The sequence below is a fragment of the Budorcas taxicolor genome, chromosome 19 (assembly GCF_023091745.1).
Source record: "Budorcas taxicolor isolate Tak-1 chromosome 19, Takin1.1, whole genome shotgun sequence".
Classification (NCBI taxonomy): domain Eukaryota; kingdom Metazoa; phylum Chordata; class Mammalia; order Artiodactyla; family Bovidae; genus Budorcas; species Budorcas taxicolor.
The window spans coordinates 39415282-39437421 of NC_068928.1; the positions used below are offsets into that span (position 1 = coordinate 39415282).

Below are 22140 nucleotides of genomic sequence, written 5' to 3' on the forward strand. Positions count from 1 at the left end.
CCTGCTTCCTCCCAGGGCTGTGTCCTGGAAAAGGGACCAGATGCAGCCAGAAAAAGGGCCCCCTGCAACGGCAGTCTTGTCCCCCACAAAGCCCCGAGTGAGGGGGTAAGGGAGGGCTATTGCAGGGTCAGTCCTGAGGGTGGGGTTCCTGGGGCAGGCCTGACAAGGCCTGGGACAGGAACTGAGCGTTCAGAGTCCTGACAGTGAAATGGGGATTGTTTTGATCAGGTGGGCCGGTGGGTTTCTGTGTGCAGGCCGCTCTTGGATGTGTCCTCTCCCAGTGAACAAGGGTAGAGTGAGGTTGCTCTGTGGTGACTGTCCTACTGGAGGGGACAGCCTCTGATTTGCCACACTCTCCCCAGACCTCAGCCCTCCCCTCCTCTGTCCACCCAAGTTTCAAGTAACAGGAGAGAGAGCCACAGAACTTTCCTGAGAGTTGATGGAGTGACAGAGGTGATAAGACCAGGGTCCTCCCACAGCCCTGAGCTCCCTCCCCACCCAGAGCTGGGGCTGAGGGACCCAGGAGGGCCCCACTCCCAAAGTGACAGCTGCAGGGTCACACATACAAGGGCCCAAGCAGAGGCTCTGTGAGGAGAGGGGTGTCAGGCATGCAAAGGTGTGGTGGGCAGGGGTAGGCTCTCTGGAAGAGGCAGCCCAGACGTTCCTCAGGAACTTCCTCTCAGGGCTGTGGACTCTGCATGGCAACTGGACCGGGGGGACCCACCTAGAGTTTTGCCATTGCCTCCCACTTTCTCCTCCTCCCCACCCCCAAGTCTCAGAGCTGCAACCTCTTCAGGGCACCCCAGGACCCCAGAAATAACACCTTTCTCAGTACAGAAAGCTCCCAAGCCATGGTGAATGGCCCCTGGGAGAGGAGCAGAGGGAACCCCCCGAGGGGCCAGAAGCTAGGAGGGCTGGGTATGGGCAGAGGCAGCTTCTGGGTTCTCTTGGCTTCTCTCAGATCTCGGTCAGGGCATCGGCTGGAACCAGGCCCCGCTTCTTGCCACTGCTGACGCGGATGAAGCCGTCAGCATCTTTGCTCCTGCCCACACCCACACAGATCTGAGCGGGAGAGACACAACGCTGAGGCCTGGCACTGCCTGCCTCCCTGGACCCGAGTCCTGCTGATGCCTCCCATGGGGCCTATCCCAAGGGATGATGGGACCAGCATCAGATGTGGCTGGAGCCGGGGTGATGGGAGCAGATCCCATGAGAATCCAGGGCACAGCAGCAAGAACCAAGTGGACAGCAGACACGGAGTAGCACTTCGGGGCTGACCTTTGAGATCAGCTGATCTAATGTCCCTGACAAACTCCCCATTTCCCAGAGGAGGTAACAGTGGGGAAAGGACTTGCCCGTGGTTGACAATAACGTTCAGACCTAAGCCTCTGGACTCCTACACCAACGCTCTTCCCCCAGCTGTCTCTAACTAACATAACTGAGCCCATGCCTGTGTTGGCCACCAGGCCCGGTTCCCAGCAGTCCCACTGCTGCTGCTTCTCTCTTTTCTTAGTGAGAATCTCAGTTCCCCGACCAGGGATTGAACCTAGCCCATGGTAGTGAAACCCTGGAATCCTAACCACTGGGTCACCAGGGAAGTCCCCTGTCCCACTGCTTCTAATCTGCTCTCCCTCCTGCCCCCAGGCTCCAAGCCTTCTCCTCCTCTAGGGTGCTCGCCCACGTTCCTGCCACTTATCTGCCTCCTACGCCAGCCTCTCCAGCCATGCAGGGCCCAGGTCCTCACCTGGTTCTCCTTGAGGCTCATGTAGCCTTGTTCCTTGTTCCCGGAGAAGGGTTGGCAGCAGCGCCAAACGTTCTCGCCTGGTCTCACCCGCTGCACAAAATTAGCTGGGAAGAAGCCAACCCGGTCGCCGATCTTGCCCTGGAATGAGGCTGGCAGTGAGCGCTGTGCTGCCCCAACCCCAGCTGCTTTCTCTAGGCCTAATATCCACTCAGAGCCAATGCCATCATCCTGTAGATCCTGGGTTCTTTGTGTTTGAGCCCTTAGTTGGGGGGCTTCTGGGTTGGGAAGGGCACAAGGTAGGCAGAGGGCCAAGACTGGGGCACAGAGGGGAGAAGTAAAGGCACGACCTGAGGGTGAGCCTAGGCCTGGCTAGGTCGTGGAGGAAGGGGGGGTGGGTGTTAGGGAAAGTGCCCTCCATGGGTCTGGGCTAGTCGGGTGCCTACCACCGCTCACCCTCTGCTCCCCACCCTGCCACATCACCTTCCACCAGTCCTCATTAGAGTCATCCACCAGCATGATCCGGTCTCCAGGCCTGGGACAAGAGAGTGTGGGGGGAGGGGTAGCATGTGGGGCAGGAGGGACCTGCCCGCCCTGCATCCCAACAGTCCTAGACCCCCAGGTCCCCTGCAAGGGCACTCGATGGCCTCTGTGTGACCATAGGTACACAGGCACTATCTAGGACAGAGGCCGGGCATCAGTACCAAGCCTCTTGGACTCTGGCCCCTCTGTCTCATTTGGGGGCTCAGTAGCCTCCAGCATGCCAGGCGGAGGCTCCTGAAGGTCCCCCTCACACTCCTGTTGCAAGGTCTGGGAGCGCAGGGCCCTGAGGTTGGAGGCAGGCAGCCCCCGGGATCGGGGTGGGGGTGGGAGAGAGGCGGGGCAGCTGGGGGACTCACTGCAGGGCCAGGTCATTCTTTTCCTGGGGCAGGAACTTGTAGAGCGCCACGTAGGAGTACATGGGCCCCACATCTTTCCGGAGGGCAGGCCTGGGGGGCTGCGAAGAAGCTCAGGGTCATGGTGGGGGAAGGACACCTTTATTACTCCACCCACTCTCCCCTTCCCCTGATCTTGCCTACCCGGGGGCTAGGATATGGGACAGTGACAGAGAGAGGTCAGAGTCTCCTCTCTGCTGTGCCCATACACCCCTGAGGGACTGGGCCAGGGATGGGAAGGGGGCGCCTCCTCTGCCTGCTGCACTGGAACTGCCCACCCTTGGGAGTAGGAGTGGGCTCAACAGGCATGGGTCAGCGTTGGGAGGGGTAACACCCCTGCCTCCCATGCCTACTGACCCTAGCATTGCCCATCCCTGTAGACTGAGGACAAATGATGGCACAGTGAGACTCCTATTCAGCATGCTCTCACCCACCTAGGGATCAGTGACAAGGAGAAGGATGTCCCCTTTCCACCTGGCCGGCCAAGGCTCAAAGCCACCCCAACCTCACCTGTTGTCCTGGGCTCTTCTCCTCTGGTCCTGACCCTTCGCTCTCGGCTGGGGGTGTGAATACTGCAGATGCCACGGTGGGGCCAGAGTGTGAGGCTGCAGGTGGTGGCCCCCACTGTGCCCCGCTCCTGCCCCTGCTCCCCAACCCCACTCACCGCTGTCGCCAGGGCCCTCCTCTGAGCTGCGGATGCTGCCCTCCCCATCCTCAGTCAGCTCATCCCGCTCGCTCTGGGGACACAGAGAGGGGAGGGCTCAGCCCCCGACCCTCTGGGACCCCTGCCCCCTCCCTTTGGTGTTCCCCATACCAGGCTCCTTGTGGGGGACTCAGAGGTGCTGCTGAAGCTGGAGCGGTTCATCAGGGCCAGGGAGGTGCCATAGCGCAGGGTCTCGTACACAGGGTCTACCTTCCCGCTGGCCCCTGCCGAGGAGTCACCATCAAGGCCTGCTCAGCCAGCCCTAAAGTGAATTCTGCATGCCCCTCACCTGCCCCTCCCAGGTCTCCCTAACTGCAGTGAGAACTCCATGTCCTCCCATGGTACCCAGGCACAAGCCTGGAGCATCCTCGACCCCTCGCCCTCTGCACCGCCCATGTTCACTCCATCACCTCGTCCTGCCTCCCAAACAAGTCTAGCATCTGCTCACTTCTCTCCATCTCCACGACTGCCAGCCTGATCCAAGTTACCAAACTGGCAACCATCCTAGCTTCCCCATGGTCTCCCTGCTTCTCTCCAGCCCCTCCAATCCACATAGTAGCCAGAATGCTCTTGTAAAAACACAAAAATTGACCTTAGAATAAAATCCAAAGACTTGTGGTTACTGAGGAGGGGTGGGGGAGGGATGCACTGGGAGTTTGGGATTAGCAGATACCAACCGTTATATACAGAACAGATAAACAACAAGGTCCTACTGAATAGCACAGGGAACTATATTCAATATCTTGTGATAAAACATAATGTGAAAGAATATGAGAAAGAATGTGTATATATATATAAAGAATGTATATAACTGAATCGCTTTGCTGTAAAGCAGAAATTAACACAATGTTGTAAATCAACTATACTTCAATAAATTAAACTTAAAAAAAAAAAAGAATAAAGTTCAAAGAACACTCTTAAAAGGGACCCTAAGGCCCCGCACCCAGAGTTCTATCTCACCTTCTCACTCCCAGCCTCATTGTCCTTTTTCTGCCCCTTTCTGCTTCCGGCCTGCCTTCTGTCCACACTGGTCTTCCCCAGATCCTCAGGTTAATTCCCTATTCCCTTCAGGTCTCCTGGATGCCTTCTTGGTCTCTGCGGATGAGGTGGATGCCTTTTTGTCCTCCCTTTGTTTCCTATCCTTCGGTTTCAGGCATTCACCAAACGGTGGCTCACTGATGACGTGTGTGACTATCTATTGCGTGTCTAGCTCCCTTACTAGACCATGAGCGCCACCTTCCTTAGGACTGCATTCCTGTGTCTAGCACAGTGCCTGGCGCTTAGCAGGTGCTCTATAAAGCTTTTGTTGAAGGACGGATGGATGGATGAACGGATGAATCAACTCTACATTCAGGACAGGAACATCCAAAGAATTAGGGGGAGGGGAAGATGAAGAGAAATCTAAAAAAATTAAAAGGGAGTGGTAGCAGTGCTAAGAACAGGCAGTGCCAGTGTAACTCAAAGCCCATCTGAGGAGTGTGTGGGTCTCTCCTCACACCGCAGGGATGAGGGGCAATGCTGGACACTCACCAGTGGGTGGGGACTCCTTGCTCATGGCACAGGCTGGTGGAGACTCATGTACCAGGAGTGGGGAGCTGAAGTTGCGGCGGAAGGAGGAGGACTGTGGCAAAAGCAGGCAGAGAGAGGGTATGGAGAGGTCACGGCCTCCGAGAGCCTGGCCTTCCCCAAGCCCAAGCACCCCTCGACCTGAGGAATCAGCCCTGAGTGGCACTCAGAGCCCCAGAAGCCAAGCCTGGGAGCATGAGTCAGCCATCTCCAGGTGGTCCCCACTCACCGTCTTGCCTGGGCATTGCTGGTGGGAGATCTCCTCGGAGCACCAGAGGTGGACGCTGACTTTGCATGTCTTACACCGCAAACCCTGCTTGGAATTTCCTGGGAAGAACAAGATGGGCGGTCAGTGACAGGGGGCAGTCAAGACGGGCTACATCCATGGGGAAGGGGCAAAGGAGGTAGGTTAGGGCGTGGGGGGAGCAAGGGATTGGGCTTCCTCACGCCAGCCTGGGGCCAAGCTCTGAGCGCTGACCCCGATACAGTCAGGATGGAGCTGACTCTGAAGCCTGAGTTGTTAGTAAATCCTGAGACCCCACCCACCCTCAAGGGTGCTATGTGTCCGCCCACGTGGAGGGGCAAAGTTAGGTCTGGGGACCATGAATAGCTGCAGCCTCGACATCAGGCAGTCCGTTGCATGGGCCCACTCCCCACACCCACCCTGGCCCCTTCTGTTGCCACCCAAGCACCTACCCACAATGAGCTGGTGGCACAGCTCACAGGGGTTGGCTCGCTTGAAGACGTGTTCCTGGAAGCTGTGCAGCCTCACTGGTTTGAGTGGTGCCAAGGGGCGTGGGACTGGGCAGGGGGATGGGGTGGGGGTGGGCAGGCCCCGGTCTGCGGAGGCTGGTGGTGGGGTAGGAGGGGGCAGCGGGGTCGGGGGCGTCAGCAGCACCTCAGTGGGGCACTTAAGCTCAGAGCCGGAGCGAAATAAGAAGTTCTCAACGCTCTTACTTCGGAGGATGGTCTTGAGAGAAAGAGAGCGCTTGAACCGCTGGAGCTGAGAGAGGAAGAGGGATGATGAGCCTGGAGGGAGCTGGCTCCCGGGGGTCTCTCCTTGGCCAGCAGCAGCCTGAAGGTGAGAGCCAGAGGTGATACAAAGCTTCTCCTGAGAGAGAGGCTGCCAAGTTCCAGAAGGTAGGTCACCACCCTGGCCAGGTGCCCACAAGAGCCAGGCAGGGAAACTCCTCTAGCAAAGGAGTTCTGACTGGACAGGCATAATTAGGAGTGGTGGGGACTGTGGCAAACTGTATGGCCAGCAAGTAGCTGCTGGTCTCCTCTACCAGCTGAGGCTAGTCTATATGAGCAGCTCAGCATTGCTAGGGTTCCCAATTTTTAAAAAGAAATCTAGACTTTTTTTTATAAATGTAACTTTTTTTTTTGGTAATTTTATTTTACACGGCATGTGTAATCTTAGTTTCCTCATCAGGGATCGAACCTGTGCCCCTTGCATTGGAGCATACAGTTTTAACCACTGGATCACTAGGGAAGTTCCATATAAATGTGATTTTTTAATTAAAAAAAATTAATCCGCTTAATGAACTTATGAGATTTAAAGTCAGTTAAGAGGGACTTCCCTTGTGGTTCAATGGTTAAGACTGCGTTTCCAGGGAGCTTCCTGGTGGTCCAGTGCCTGAGATACCTAACTTCCAAATGCAGGGGGGCCAGGTTCGATCCCTGGTCAGGGAACTATATCCAGCATGCCACAATTAAAAGAGTCTGTCTGCCGCAATAAGGATCAAAGATCCCACATGCCACAGTTACAACCTGGTGCAGCCAAATAAATATTAAAAAAAAAAAGACTGTGTTTCCACAGTGGGGAGTGGGGGTTGGGGGTGATGAGGGGGTTGAGGGATGGTCTTGGGAAAATCCCCCATGCCGCGTGGCCAAAAAAAAAAAAAAAAAGTCAGTTAAGAAATTGAGACTCTTATGTGAAATTGAATAGAAACAAATTCAAGAGATTTTATTCCCTTTTTTTTCTTTGCAGAAATGGCAGTATACTATTTCTCCTGTACCTTGCTTTTTTTCACTTAACAGTAAATCTTGGAAATGATTCCATACCAGTACACAAAGAGTTTCAGCATTCTTTTTCTATGGCCACACAGGAATTTCGTTGAATGGGTGTGCCATTTACTTGAGTTAACAAAATAATACTTTGGGGGCCAAACAAAGCATGCCAGGTCCTCAGTTCTCGCACAGGAAGAGGGGGGTGGTCGCTCTGGACCCCCTTCCTCAGTGTTGATTCTCCCCCTGAAACACCTCTCCAGCCCGTCCCTTGCAACCTCTCAGCACCCCCAGAGCCCTGCCCTAGTTCAGGCTCTGGCACCCTCAGTCTGTTCAAGGCTATAACTCTTTGCCTCCACCTGGCCCATCCCCACCTGTTCTGCATGCAGCAGGAAGGTGACCCCTGACGATGCAAAAACCATTCATGGCTCCTCAGGACTCAGTCAAGGCCTTTGTGCCTGCCAGGGCACTACTACTTGGCCAAACCCACCCTTCCACCCCATGCCTTCCACCTGAGTTCAGACGTAATGACTTGAACTCATCTGTATTTTATGCCTCTGAGCGTTTGACATGCTTGCCCTCTTCTCTGACTTATCCAATTATGTCTCGCTTTCCATCCTCCGGGGTTTCCTGTGACTATTCTTCCTCGGGGGAGCTATCTCTTCTGTAGGGATTCCTTTTAGTAAAGAGCTCTGATCAGGTTTATGTTTTGTCATTTACTTCTCACTCCTCCAGGAGGTTGTGAGCCCCTGGAGAGCAGGGAAAGTTGTTTCAAATCCCCATAATGGGCTTCAGCACATAGAAGATGCTCATTCCATGTTTGTGGAATAAATGATGAGCAAGTGGCTTGAACCCTAAACAGAGCGCATGTTCTGGAGCATAGGGTGGATTCTGCATGAGGCCGGAGCACATTGGCCACCTGATGTGAAGAGCTGACTCATGGGAAAAGACCCTGATGCTGGGAAAGACTGAGGGCAGGAGAAGGGGGCCACAGAGGATGAGACGGTTGGATGGCATCATTGACTCAATGGATATGAGTTTGAGCAAGCTCCTGGAATTGGTGAAAGACAAGGAAGCCTGGTGTGCTGCAGTTCATGGGGTTGCAAAGAGTCGGACACGATTTAGTATTGGAATAACAATGACAAAGAGCTATTTCTACTGCTCACCCAAACACACCCTTATTCTGCCTGGAATGAAATCTGGACCGCCCTACCCAGACCCTTGCCCCACTCACCTCCTGTTCAGAGCCCTTTCTCCTGCCCACTTCTTTTCACCAATGATTACAAAAAAAAAAGATGGGGGGAGGGGACATAGGGCAGGAGATTGGCCCAGGTTCCGAGCTGGGATACCAGGCAACCTGTGTGCCATGGCTGCCAGCTTGGCAGCCATGCCAAGAGGATGGAAGTGGAGACCCCTCTAGCCCTGGGGAGGCCAGCAGGCCACAGGACAAAGGGGAAGCAGAGGGGGAAATGTTTGGGCACGAGGCGGGTCCTGGTGTGCCAGCTGAAAGGCCAGACAGAGCCCTGGGGTGACTGGCATGTTGAGTTGCCCACCTCCTTCCAAATCCAGTTTCCTGGCCAGCACTGTGGGCTTCTTTGTGTGTCTCTGAGAAGCAGGGCCCCAGGCCCCAGATGCCAGGGTGCTGGGGCAGAGGTGGAGGCCCAGAGAGACAATTAATTAGAACACAAATGTGTTCTATGGGCCAAACGTGGCTCTGGAGGCTCTGACAGGCCTGGAGGCTGGTGAACCAGCCGCTACTCTGCCCAGGGGCTGTAAGCACTGAGCACAGGAGGCCTCTGGGAGGACGAGCTGAGGGTAGGAGGCAAAATGAAACCTGCTGCTGAAGGCAAGTCACTTCACTTCCTCTCTCTGAGCCTCAGTTTCCCTACCCCCAAGAGGAAGGAGTCAGTGTTAGATGCTTTCTAAGCAAGACAGAAAGCAAGAACCTGAAAACCCCAAAGCAAAAACCTAAACGTATGGGGGACTTCCCTAGTGGTCCAGTGGCTAAGGGAGGGGGCCCAGGCTCCATCCCTGGTTGGGGAACTAGATCCCACATGCCGCAACTAGGAGTTTGAATGATGCAACTAAAATGGAGACCCAGTGCAGCCAAAATAAATGAATATTAAAAAACAAAACAACTAACTTTATAAACATAACGAGAGGTGGTTATTATCAGAGTCCTGGAATGGATATGCAGCATCTCATTAACCTTCCACCATCCTCTGAGGTAGTGACAATTATTGTCCCACTTTTCAGGATGAGGAACTGAGGGGTTAAATTACTCACTCATCATGCATCCTCAGCTGCTAAGGAGCAGAGCTGGGACTTGAACTAGTGGCTTTGGCTACTGAGCCCAAGGAGTAAGGCGCCCTCTGCCTTGGCCCTCACCTCTGCCCCTCAGTTGTGCCATGGGCTTGTCATGAGATGTAAGCTTAGAAAGAGTGGCCACCTGGAGCAGTGCCCACCTGCACCACTCTGGCCACAGCCCCTTGGAATTGCCGTCTGACTCTGTTGGTCATCTCTTGTGATGGCAAGAACACCCTCTCTTGGGACAGTCATTCCATCTTTGGGCAGCTGCAATCGCTGGAAAGTGCTTCCCTATATAGAGCTGAAACCTGCCTCCCTGCCTATCGGCCCTTGTTCCTCCCTTGGCTCCAGAAAGGGCTACTCCCGCTTCCGCACATCAGTTCTTCAAATATTTGAAGACATCAATCATGTTCCCCCCTTCTGAGGCCATTACTTCCAAAGTAATCCTCACAGGATGAGGTTTCAAGCCTCCCTTCTGTCCAGCCTGTGCCTTTTCCTGGTCCCTGCCTGGCCTTAGTGCCAGAAGCCACCACTGCAGGGGACCAGAGGCCTCTGGAACAGACTGTTCCCCAGCACTGGGGCAGCCCGACTCTGCCCCAGATCCCAGGAGGGTAGAGAGGCAGGAAGGAATAACACCTTGGGTGGCTGGCAGATGTCAAAGGCTGTGGCTGGAGGGCAGGTGCAGGCATCTCTGCCAAATGGCTTAATGCCTGCCCACTCCAGAGACATCAGCCTTGGCCACCCAAACCCATCTGGGCTCAGCCTGGCCAGGTATTTCCACTCCTGGGACTTTTAGTTTCCAGGGAAGACCTCCCCACCACTATCTTTTTGGTGCCCCTACTGTCCCAGGACCCATTCCCTGACAGGAGAAGTTGCCATATACCCTGGCAAACAGGCACATCTGCATTCCATTTCCTCCCCACCTCCCACCCAATCACCGCCAAAGCACCAGGAGCTTGTCTGGCTTGGAGCCTGGACCACCAGGCCTGTCATTCTGAGTCCCCTCGGAGGCAGGACCTGGCCTGCCTGCCTCCTCCCCATCTCTCCACACCCTGGATGGTCCTTTCTTCCCTCAGTTCCCACCAGCTCCTGAAAAGGTATCAGGCAACTGGCAGATGTGACACAAGCTGACTCAGATGGCAGAGCTGGCATGACAAGGTTTTCCCAAGAATGGCAGAGGGGTGATGGCAGACCCCATGAAGTAGGATGGGATGGGGACCCAGAGAGGGCAATGCTGACACTAGGAAGCTCACTGAGTACCTTAGGTTTAGGAGTAACACCAGCCTTAGAGTGGGCAGGAGGCTGAATTTGGGCTGCAAGAAATTCCCAGGGACCCCCAAACACTGATAAATAAGTCTGGAATGTTGGCTTCACAGCCTAACAGGCACCAGCCTCCTCTGTCGTACCTGCCTCAAACTGAGCTGGGTGGGCAGCAACCAACCCTCTCCCTTCCTTCCCCTCCACCCCCACAGTCTGAAGACAGAAGCTTCCTTGGACAAGTTGAGATGGGGGGATGGAAGGAGGCTGGCAAAGGTTCTGAATTCTCTCTGCCCACCTCTGCTCTCCTGAGTGCCTTCCCCCCAAAGCCAAAGCCCAGCCCGTGTTGTTATTATGGAGCCCTTCATAAGTGAGGTAGGTACAGGGAGGCGGGCAAAGGGGCAGGGATCCAATTGACCTGGTAGAGAGGGACCAAGTCAGGTGTACACTCCCTTCCTTCCCTGCTCCTCAGATCCCCATGGCTCAGATCCAGAGGTGATGGAATGAGGTGGTCCTTGGGCTGGGAGAAAGGAGGCACAGATCTGCCAGGCCCTGGCAGCCCCCTCCCCACACAGCTGAGCTTGCAGATTGCTGAGGCAGCGCTGCCCAGCACTCCTGCCTGCCTTCAGAAAGCCCTTAAGGAGGGGCGGAGTGGCCAGGCCTTGGTGTGGGAAACAGGGCAGGACCTGAGAGGCCCCCAGTGCTCTGGGAAGCAAGCAGGGAGGTTGTATGTTTCTGTCCAGGGTGATAAGAAGGCAACTGAGGTCAGAATGGGGTCTGTTCCTGGGACCCTCTGCTTGAAAGAAACTGTCACAGTTATTCCAAGCAATATCCTCCCACCTCAACACCTCATTCTTCTCCCAGTAGATTTGACTCTCTGAAGGGGAGTTAACTCTGTGGCCTGAGAGCCCAAGGTTTCCAGTTCTCAGAAGGGAGCAGGAGGTCAAGCGTGAATCCGAAGTCTTGGACATGGAGACCCACTGGGTTCCTCCAGTTTAGGGACGGGAAGCCTACCTGGGGGTGCCTCAGCCAGACTCCATCCACTCTGGCCTTACTCATCTTTCCTTGGTCATTCCCTGGATGACCTTGACCTTGAATTAACCTCATATCCTGGGAAGTAGTCCAGACAGAATTAGGAGGAGGATGGGCATGAGAAATAGCTATAGATGAACTAGTGATACCACGGGGAGCGCAAGATGGCACCCATTTCTGGTCCGGGCTGCCCCCCTCCTCATCTGGGTAACAGAAGCCAAGTGGGAACCAATTACCAGGGTGGAAAGGAAACGGTAACCTTGGCCTGAAGTCTGGGGAGGGGGCAGAGAGCACTGCCCCCTCTCTCGCCATCCCCAGGGACCCTGCTCAGGTTGCTTCCCGCATAACTTCTTGCGGGTCAGCATCTAGAACTTAGGGAGGCAGCAGATAGATTAGAGGTGGGGGTTGCAGAATGTGAGCCCTGTTGTGTTCTCCGTCCCCCTCCCCGCCCCCAGCCCCTTCAGCGCCAAGAGTCTGAGCTGCGCCTGACTTCACTGGGGAATAATTTATTCATTGTGACTCCCGCAGGAGTAACAATCATACGTAATTAGGGTTAATTATGACATTCATTAATTATGATGACTTCCCTTTTTGCTTCTACCCGCTCCCCACGCCCCGACTACCACCCAGCCCCCGTCCCGCTGGTAGGGTGGGGGTGGGTCTGCCTGTCTTTCTGCTCCGGAGCCGCAACGACAGTCCGCGGGTCCCCGCCCGTTGATGGCCCGCGCTGCCGCAACACCCAGCGCGAACTCGGAAGCTGCGCACCCCGGGGCCGCGGGCTCACGTCGCCTAACCGGGCTGGGAGGAGGGAATGTCGGACTGCGGCGGGTCAGAGAGAGCCATCTAGAGACTCTGAGATAAACACGCAGAGAACCCGGGAGAGACGCACAGAGAGATACTAAGGCGGAGACAAACAGGTTGTAGAGACACGGGCAGAGAGACACGGGCAGAGAGAGAGGGACAGACTGAGCTACAGGCGGAGACCTGGCGGATACAGGAGAGGTGCGCCTGGCGCGCACACTCGGGCGCGTACACCGGCCCACACCCGCTACACACCGCTACACACTCCCTCCGCTTTCGCTGCGCCGACTCCCTCCAACAAAGCCGAGTTACAACCTCCCTGGAGGGTCGCGGGGGAGCTCCGCTCATCACGCGCGCAAGGGCGTGTCGTGTTTGAGTGACGGGAGCTGTTGCGGTCCCTCATCCGAACCTACTGCCCCTGGGTCGCCGCGCGGAGCGTTAGGGACCACACGGGCCCTTCCACGGTGACTCCAGGGCACCGGAGGGCACCGTGGCAACTGAGTCGGGAGAAGGATGCCCCGGCTGGGGGCGCACAGGGCAGGGGTCCAGGCCTCGCGCCTCTCGAGTTACCTTGGTTTCCTGGAGGGCAGAGACGGTCCCCGGGGGGGTGTGGGTGGCAGCGTCATCCGGTTCGTTCTCCTTCTCGCTCATTTCGGTCATGGTTAGGGGAGACGGGAAGAGAGGGTGCCGAGACCCGACGGCAGCCCACCTGGAAGCAGGCTAAGGGTGGCAGGCGTCTCTCCGGGACCTGAAGCCCTTAGAGACAGCCCCCCAACCCAGTGAACCCCTGGAGAAACCCGCCCAGGCAAAGCAACCCCCACTCCCGGCTGCGGGCGGAGAAAGTTCCTGGGTTGGTGGGTGAGAGGAGGCAATTATACGGAGCCTAGGAAGCAGGACGACCCCAGGAGTGAGGATCAGGGGTCTGAAGAAGATGCTGCTCGGAGCGATGGGCGGAGGGAAGTGGGGACTCGGGTAGGAACCGAGGGAGGGAGCGATGGAGCTGTCAGTGTCCGGCCCGCTCCGCTGTCCTCTGCGCCCGCCCCCCACCCCCTCCCCCTTCCCCTCCCCCCGCCGGCCCCAGCCGGGCACCCGGCGGCCCCTCCGCCCAGTCCTCGCCTCCCAACTTTGATTTAGGAGGTCGCCTGGTCCCTCCCCCTTCCCTCTGCCGCTCCCCCGCGCAGCTATGCAAATCAGGTTCTAAGCTATTGGCTGCTGCGGTGGCCAGGAGGGCAAGCTGGGCGGAGCTTGGGGGGGCTCGACAAGATGGGGAGGAGCTTGGAGGGCAAAAGAAGTGGAGGGGGCAGTTTCACACTGAAAAATCCGGAATGGGGGTGGGGGAGCATGACAAGGTTGAAGGAAGGTTCAGGAGATCATATTAGAGTCTGGAAGGGTTAGAGGAGGATAGAAATAGGTTGGATTTGCAGAAGGAGAGCCGAGAATGAGATGAAGGTAGGACTTCCTGAGAGTGAAGAGTGGGGATCCTTCCACCCCATTAACTGGATGTCTCTCTGCCCTGGAGACTTTCTCTCCAAATGTACACATCCTTGGACTGTGCGGTAGGGGTTTCTTCTGCAAATAATAGACAACTTAACACCATGTGTCAAAGGCCAGCCCTGTCCTGGAAAGCAGGACAACGACATGGCTTTCCAATCCTGTTGTCTGGACTTCAGCAGAGAAGAGGCCTCAGTCCCCACACTTGAGGTCCCCAAACCTCTCCAAGACATTCCCCCTCCTAAAGATCCTACCACCAGTGAAGTTAGACGGGGGTAGGGAGAGGTGGACCCTCCAAAGAGTCTTCTGTCCACTTGATCTGAAGCTACCTCTGCTAATGCATGTTGCTCACCTGCCATTTCCTCAACTTCTCTGCTCTCCCCTCCTGGCCCTTCTGGCCCTTCATCTGTGGGCCTGTCCAAGAAAATGGAGGGAGGTTGGAGATGGAGAGAATCCTTCTCTGGGTGTGGGTGGAGAGACTTCTGGGTCTAAGTCTCCTTCCTCCTCATCTGCTGCGGGTGATGAGATGAGGAGTGGGTAGCACTCAGAAGGGTCCTGCCTTTATGCCGGCCCTGGAGGAGGGTCTGAACCCTGTGTCCCTCCTCCCCACCCACCTGTGCACACAGCCATTCACGTGATCTCTCGCCTCTTGAAGATGAGCTCACGTTGGAGTTGGAGCACTGCTCAGGTTACAGCATCTAGGGAAAGAGATTTATTTGCCAGTGGCAGAAGTAGGACAAGGGCAGACAGGCGGGTCTGTGGCTGTGGGGGCTTAGTCTCCTCCTCCTCCAGATCCACACATGGCAGACTCTCTGAGTGCTCGCTTTCCTAAAAGGAGTTTCCACAGAACCTGACCTCAGCCCTCAGTCCAGTTTCCCCAAAAGCCCATTCGTGATCAGCCTCTCCTGTTCCCCTCTGAGGGCCACCTTCTTCCTTCCAGACCAGCACAGGTCAGCCCAACAACCCCTCCCTAGGCAACCCAGACTTAAGAATGCTTGGAGCACCCTGAGATGGTATCATCAGGCCTCTATCTCTAGCACCCTTGAGCTGGAACAAACAAGCTGCTTCTGTGTTTGGAGACCTCCTGAGGGATGCATGTACCTCTGTGTGTGTTAGTTGCTCAGTTGTGACCAACTCTTTGTGACCCCGTGGACTATAGCCCATAAGGCTAATCTGTCCATGGAATTCTTCAGGCAAGAATACTGGAGTGGGTTGCCATTTCCTTCTTCAGGGGATCTTCCAAACCCAGGGATTGAACCCGGGTCTCCTGCACTGCAGGCAGATTCTTTACCATTAGAGCCACCGGGAAGGTACCTCTATTTCCCTCCAAAGAACTGAGGCTTTGGCTTCCTTCGAGTCCAGTAACTGGGTAGTCACTAATTCGCTCAACCTTGGGTAGGTAACTTTTAAAGCTTTGATTTCTTCATCAGCAAAATGGAGACTCTGCCCACCTAATTGTTCAGAGGATGAATGAGATAGTGCAATATACCACTTAGCCTAGGAAAGACAGACACAGAGAGTTTTCATTTTCTTCTTTCTCTGCTTTTTTCCAGGGGACTTGTCTCTTCCTAGGTCTTTTTCTGAGGCAGAGAGAAGAAACAGCTTCCTTTCCTCACTTTCCTCAGCTGTTTGGAGCCTGTTATGTCATGGAAGAACTAACCCAGAAGGAGACCCTGACTAGACGTGGGAAAGAATTCTCAGGGGAATCAGTGGTATGGGGGACCAAGGAAAGGCAGGGAAGTCGGTGGGCTCTGGGGCTCATCTGGTCTCAGCAATAGAAGCCTCAGGTAGAGGAAATATGGAGGAGGCAGGGGGCTGGATCCCATGACATCTGGATGTCCTTTCTGGCTGACAGCCTTCGTGTTTCAGAGCGATCTTTCATGAACTAAGTCTGAGTCATTGTCTCAGTGCTGACAATTCCCACTGCAGTGGCTCAGAGCTGGGGCGGGAGCAACGGGGCTAGCTTCTCTTGGGGGCACACTGTCCATCTTAGATTTGGAGGGCAGAAATGAGGGGCGGGTGGAGCAAGGGGCAAGGCATTCCAGGAGGATGAGTGGCAGTCACTCTCTCAAAAGGGCTCTCAGACCGGAAGTCATAACAGAACTACCAGGAGGCCTCTTGCTAGGAGAGCTGAGTGAATGAACACAGCTGCTGGGCTCTCAGGAGCCTGGGGATGATGGGATGGACAGATGACTTCAAATCTGCATCTGGCCAAGGTCCAGCACACTAAGAGAACCTGGTCCTCACCACGGTCTGCCATTTTTTCCTACTCTGTGATCTTGGGCAGAGAGCTGTCCATCATCTCTGGAGGGTCCTTAGTTTCTTTCTCTTTAGATTGGATAAATTGGACTAGATTATTTTGAAACGGGGAGTTGGATTAAATGCGGAGGATAATTGTCTGTCTCTTAGTGTTCTTTTGAGCATTATATAAATTAATATAAGTAAATGATTGGACCCAGAAAGTACATGATAGTTACTATTGTATTTTTAAAAAATTTTAAGGATTCTTATTAACCTTGGGTTTGTAGTTGAGTTTCAGGGAGTTCATGAGCCCCTCGAAGTTGTATCAACTTCTGGAGGATAAGCATTTTCTGGAGGAGAGTCCAGAGCTTTCCTCTGCTCCTCAGAGAATCTAAGATCCCCCAAGATTAAGAATCACCAGCCTGAAAGACGCCAGGGCCCTCCACTGGGGGGTTGAGATTCTTTGACCACTATTCCATAAGGACTGACCAATTTTCTCCTGTAAACTCCTTCAGTTCAAGCCCCTCCCTGCTTTGGCCTCTGCCCTCATGGGTTGTCAAGGACAGCCCAAGCTGAGCACATGAGTGGCTGGCCTTTCCCTCTAGCTTTAGAATCGGGGTTCCCAAGTTGGGGAGTTTGTCATGGTTGAGGCCAAGCCTGGGTTCTCATCTCCAGCTGGGGAGAGGAAGAGTGCCCAGGGTCAGTGGGGCTGGGAATTCAGAGAACACAGTGAGAGCCCTGGCCTTGTCCCACCTCCCTCACGTCCCCCTGCCAGCCTACCCCATGGGCCCCAGAGGCAGATGCCGCTCTAATGAGCTAAGGCTCGTGGCAGGCATCGGTAATTATGATTTTATGGAAATATAGAAGGCTCTTACGCAAGTGCCTGACACACTTCCTGGCTGTGGCTTCTGGGACAGCAAGGTCCCCAGGGCCTGGAGGAGGGCCTCTCCACCCCTTGGAGCTCGGGACACTGGCATAGAGCCACCCTTCCACTGCCTGTGGCACTGTCCCTAACACGCCCTGAGTGAGCTGCCCCCTCCCTCTGTGCCTTAGGCTCCTTGGAGGGGCACAACACGGGCTCCAGCATGTGAAGCCCCTCCCCCACCCCACCAGGCTGAACTGTCCCAGAGACCTGTTTTCACAGGAGGGGGATGTTTCCCTCTCCTCCAATAAGAGTGCCTCTCTTTTCAAGAAGATGCCCCTTCTATTCGGTCTCTGTTTTCCTTGAGGCTGGGGACATAAGGCTGATGGCAGCCTGTGGTGGGGAGGTCATAACCCCTGGCTGCCCCTCCCAGGCCCTATGCCAGTTTGCCCACCACCCTCTCCCATGCCTCTGATGTCCTGAAGTCTCCCCATACCCACCCACAAAGCATCTGTTACCAAGGCAACAGCAATGTCATCACTTTTGGGTGAGCAAAGAGGTGGAGCCCAGTGGATGGGGTGGAGCTGTTAGGGGTTAGAATTTTGGAGATATGAGCACCGAGGGCCCCCAGACTCTTAAGGGAGGATCTTTTGCTGCAGAGGGGCCCTGGGCACACACTGGGGTGCAGACTGCTACTGAGAGCTGGTGGGAAAGAGGGAGGATGAAGTGTGGAAGGAACAGGATCCGGGTGTTAGAGGAGAGGGTGACTGGCTTTATTAAGTGAGCGAAGCATGAGGGTGATGATGTTAAAGAGAGGTTGAGGCAGGCAGGATGGGGCCCGCCTGAAACTCCTCCCTTAGTGTTCAGCTCATTAACTCCTCCAGGGCAGAGATTTTCTGGCTGGGTGTCTAGACCGTTGAAACAGCAGCTGGAGTTCCCGGGGCCAGGCTGGACCCACACCGCTCCCTGCAGGCTACACAAAAAACAGCACTGGATATCTTTCGGGTAGGAGTGTTTAGTGGGCTTTCCAGGGGGCGCCAGTGGTGAAAGGACCTGCTTGCCAATGCTGGAGACACAAGTGAGGCAGGTTCGATCTCTGCGTCGGGAAGATCCCCTGGAGGAGGAAATGGCAACCCACTCAAGTACTGTTGCTGGGATAATCCCATGGATAGCGGAGCCTGGCAGGCTACAGTCCATAGGGTCGCCAAGAGTCAGACATGACTGAAGCGATTTAGCAGGTGTAGGTGGGGCCTTTAACAGTCTGCATTTGTGACATTTAAACCATGGGGTCCTACTAAGTGCCTAGAGAGGCTCTGGGCTCCGGGGGTGCCTGTTTACTGCGTTTGAAGCCCTCTTGTAAATCCTGACTCAGAGAGTGCCAACAATACAGGGGGTCCCTCTGAACAGACTTGGAGGTAGGGAGCAGTGGGGACAGAGATGTGCCTTGAGCTGAGCTGACAGAGGCCATCAAGAGGGCTGGAAGGCAGAGGGAACAGCCTGGGCAAAGCCCAGGTGTGAAACAGAACAGACTGTTCTGGAAGCTGCAGGACTGTAAGCAAGGGAGAGGGAGAGTGGTGAGAGGGAAAGGCAGAAGAAAGTGGACCAATGGCTGTGGGTGCTGGGCCAGGAAGATGGGTTTTCCTGCACAAACAGGCTCCTCAGACTCACTCATGGGAACCCAGGTGAACAATCTGGGGGTACCATGGGGCATGAGGAGAGAGAGGTGGGCAAAGTGGTTCACTCAGACCTGGAAAGGAATTTAAAGACATGGGTCTAAATTAAGTGTTTGTGCAAGCCTTCCTTTTGACTCGAAGAATATCCATATTAGTTTTCCCACTGAAAAATGATTTTAGGGACTTTCCCTGATGCTCTAGTGGTTAAGAATCCACCTTGCAATGCAGGGAACTCGGGTTCAATCCCTGGTCACGGAGCTAAGACCCCACATGCCATGAGGCAACTAAGCCCATGTATCCCAACTAGAGAAAGCCCAAGTGCCATGATGAAGACCTAGCACAGCCAAAAAAATTTTTTTTAATGATTTTAAGCGTTAACCGCTGTGTACCACTGATGCCTGGAAGATGGGCATGGTTACCCAGGGGTTTTCATAGCCCAGCTTGAGAATGTCACCAAGAGTGATGATGGTATGGTCATTCTTGTGTCGTAGGAAGATCCCTCTGGCTCCCAGGGGTAGCAACATGGAAACAGAGCCAGAGTAGTGGGCTAGGAGCCTTCTAACGGGATGGCAGGAACGAGTCCTGTTTTGGCCTGGGTGCGTGGCAGTGAGGTGACTCAGGGTCCAGCCCACTCTCACTAGCTAGTCAGTTTAGTTCAGTTGCTCAGTCATGTCCGATTCTTTGTGACTCCATGGACCACAGCATGTGTGCCAGGCTCCCCTGTCCATCGTCAATTCCCAGAGCTTGCTCAAACTCACGTCCATCGAGTCAGTGATGCCATTTCATCCTCTGTCGTCCCCTTCTCCTCCTGCCTTCAAATCTTTCCCAGCATCAGGGTCTTTTCCAATGAGTCAGTTCTTCGCATCAGGTGGCCGAAGTATTGGCCACTAGCTAATAACCTTGGGCAAATTACACAGACTGTAATCGGGACCTTCTTACCTCAAGAGGTGGTTGTAACATGCAGTGGGACCTGGAAGATTGAATACCCCAGAAAAGCTGTTTCCTTGCAGCCTTCACTGCTACTCATCCCAAGGGAATTCTCAAGTCATAGCCACACCTGAGGAAATCAAAATCCTGTATCCTGTCTCTCTGCCATCATTAGTCCCCCCACCCCCATTCTACAAAACCAACCGCAGCAGCCCAGCCACTATCATTCATATTTGCCCATCTTCAGAGCTCATGGGCCAGGAGTGGAACAGAAAGTATTTTGTCCCCATTTTGCAGCTGGAGAGGCTGAAGCTCAGAAAGGTCAGAAGTCCTTCTTCTCATCAGAATCCAGGTTCCAATACTTCTTTGAGAGCTGTTGAATAAATGAATGCGTGAATCATTCAGATCCCCACATCAGCCCCTTTCTTTGCAGGAGGGGGAGTAGACTTTACTCTCCAGCTCCTCAAGTTGGAATGTTGCTTGGAGACTCGTTTCAGAATTCCATACACATTTGTCAGGCAGAGTGTGTCATACAGTACAGTCATTAAGAGAAAGGGTTGTAGCTCAGGCAGCCTGGGTTCAAACCCTGGCTGTCTCTTATCTTAGCTGTGTGACCTTGAGGTAGCTACTTAATCTCTTGGAGCCTCAGTTTCCCCATCTGTATAACTGGGGGGAGGGAAGCAGTGATAATAGAATAATAGAAAAAAAATAGCATTTATCTTAGAAGGTAGATGGAAAAGCACTCTCAAGTCACACTGAGCACTAAAGAGCTGTTTGTTAAATAAGCAGACCCTCTACATTTATGTGTTATATAAATAAACCTATGCTTTCAAGTGTTAAATAAATTAACCTGTATAATGGACTAGGCACTGGAAATATACAGTGAAAAGGACATCTATATTGGGAGTCCATTGGTTAAGACTCCCCATTTCCACTCTAGGCGATGTGGGTTCTGTCCCTGGTCAGGGACTTGAGATCCTGATCCCACATACTGTGCGGTGCGGCCACAACAAATAAATAAAAAAACACCTATATTTACTGAGGGCTCAATTATTATCTCATTCATTATTACCCAGCCCTGTGGGGTAGAGGTTCTTATCATCCCCTTTTTATAGTTGCAGCATGAACCTCAGAAAGGTTTAGTTTCTTGCCCAAAGCCACACAGCTGTGCTTGCACTCAGGGTCTGTCTCGAGAAACAGTCTTAAACCTAAACACTAACCCACCTCTTAGTCTCTACTTTCAAGGGACTTCCACTCTGATGGGAAAATAAACATTAAGCAAAGTGAACAAAGAAAAAACTGCATGTCAGATGTGAAGGAATTTGGTGAAGGGCTGAGACACATGGAGAACATAAATGCCAACTGGCTGGGTGGCAGAAGGGTTTTAAGAAGGAGGAAGTGGACTTCCTTGGTGGCAGAGGGTTCAGAATCCGTGTGCCAATGCAGGGGACATGAGTCATGCCTCAGGGCAACTAAGCCCCAGCGGCACAAGCTTGCGCATTGCAACGAAGAGTAGCCCCCACTCTCCACAACTAGAGAAAGCCCACGCCCAGCAACAAAGTGCAGCCAAAAATAAATAAATAAATTTAAAATATATTATTAAAAAAAAAAAAGGAGGCGATAACTTTGAAACATGAACCGAATACCTTTCCAGTGTGAGACTTCCTGATGGTGAGAACTCTCAGGAATACAAGACTGGGGACTCAAAGATAGGTCTGTGCATCCTCAAACTCTAGGGGGCTGCTGTTCAGTATGATGCCTTGTGGAGCTGCGCACCTGGAAGCCTCAGAAACAGTTTGTTGGGAAAGGAAATCACCCTGCTGCTACTGGCTTATAATTGTAGTTCAGCTGGTAAAGAGTCCACCTGCAATGCAGGAGACCCCACTTCGGTTCCTGGGTCAGGAAGAGTCCCTGCCTGGAGAAGGGAACAGCTATCCACTCCGGTATTCTGGCCTGGAGAATTCCATGGACAGAGGAGCCAAGCAGTCTACCGTCCCTGGGGTCTCAAAGAGTCAGGCACGACTGAGCAACTTTCACTTACTACTACCAGGTAGGTTCAGTGAATGGATGAGGGACACTCCTCTCAGCCCCTCTTCCTCCGACAGAGCAGTAGGCTTTATACTCTAACTCTCCAGGTTAGAATGTTGCCTGGGATAAAAGACAAAACAAAATAAATTTTGATTAGCAGAGAAAGACAGTGAATTATTCCTTAGCAATTTTTACAGAAAAAAAATAAGTTACTTCCTTGGCTTAGGGTAAGGAATAACCCCAAGGGTATTATTAGGATCGAGTTATGCCATGCCTAGACAATGACAGAGCTGTTTGGATGTGAAAAAAAATCCACCTTAAAAAAATATATCATGCTTTGGGACTTCTCTGGCAGTCCAGCTAAGGCTTCCAGTACAGTGCACACGGGTTCAATCACTAGAGGGGGAATTAATATACTGCATGCCTGTGGTGCAGTCCCCCTCCCCAAACCAGCTCCTGCTGGTCTCCTCTGAGGGGCCCACACCAGTCTCCGCCTTTTCTACTTCCATCCTCTGTAACAAACCACCTCCGACCACCTACTCTTTCCTTCCCCCCTGCCACTGCCTCAT

General features: G+C 53.8%; 1 protein-coding gene across 1 annotated transcript; it reads right to left on the reverse strand.

Moving 5' to 3' along the window:
• Window positions 1-939: 939 nt before the first annotated feature.
• Window positions 940-13159, reverse strand: STAC2 (SH3 and cysteine rich domain 2). Its single transcript, XM_052658509.1, has 11 exons — window positions 12920-13159; window positions 5642-5948; window positions 5175-5272; window positions 4910-5000; window positions 3491-3603; window positions 3341-3413; window positions 3187-3248; window positions 2641-2738; window positions 2225-2276; window positions 1745-1882; window positions 940-1062 (listed from the first exon to the last, which is right to left on the reverse strand). The coding sequence occupies exons 1-11, from the start codon at window positions 13007-13009 to the stop codon at window positions 958-960; spliced, it is 1227 nt and encodes a 408-aa protein (XP_052514469.1). The 5' UTR covers window positions 13010-13159; the 3' UTR covers window positions 940-957.
• Window positions 13160-22140: the final 8981 nt, after the last annotated feature.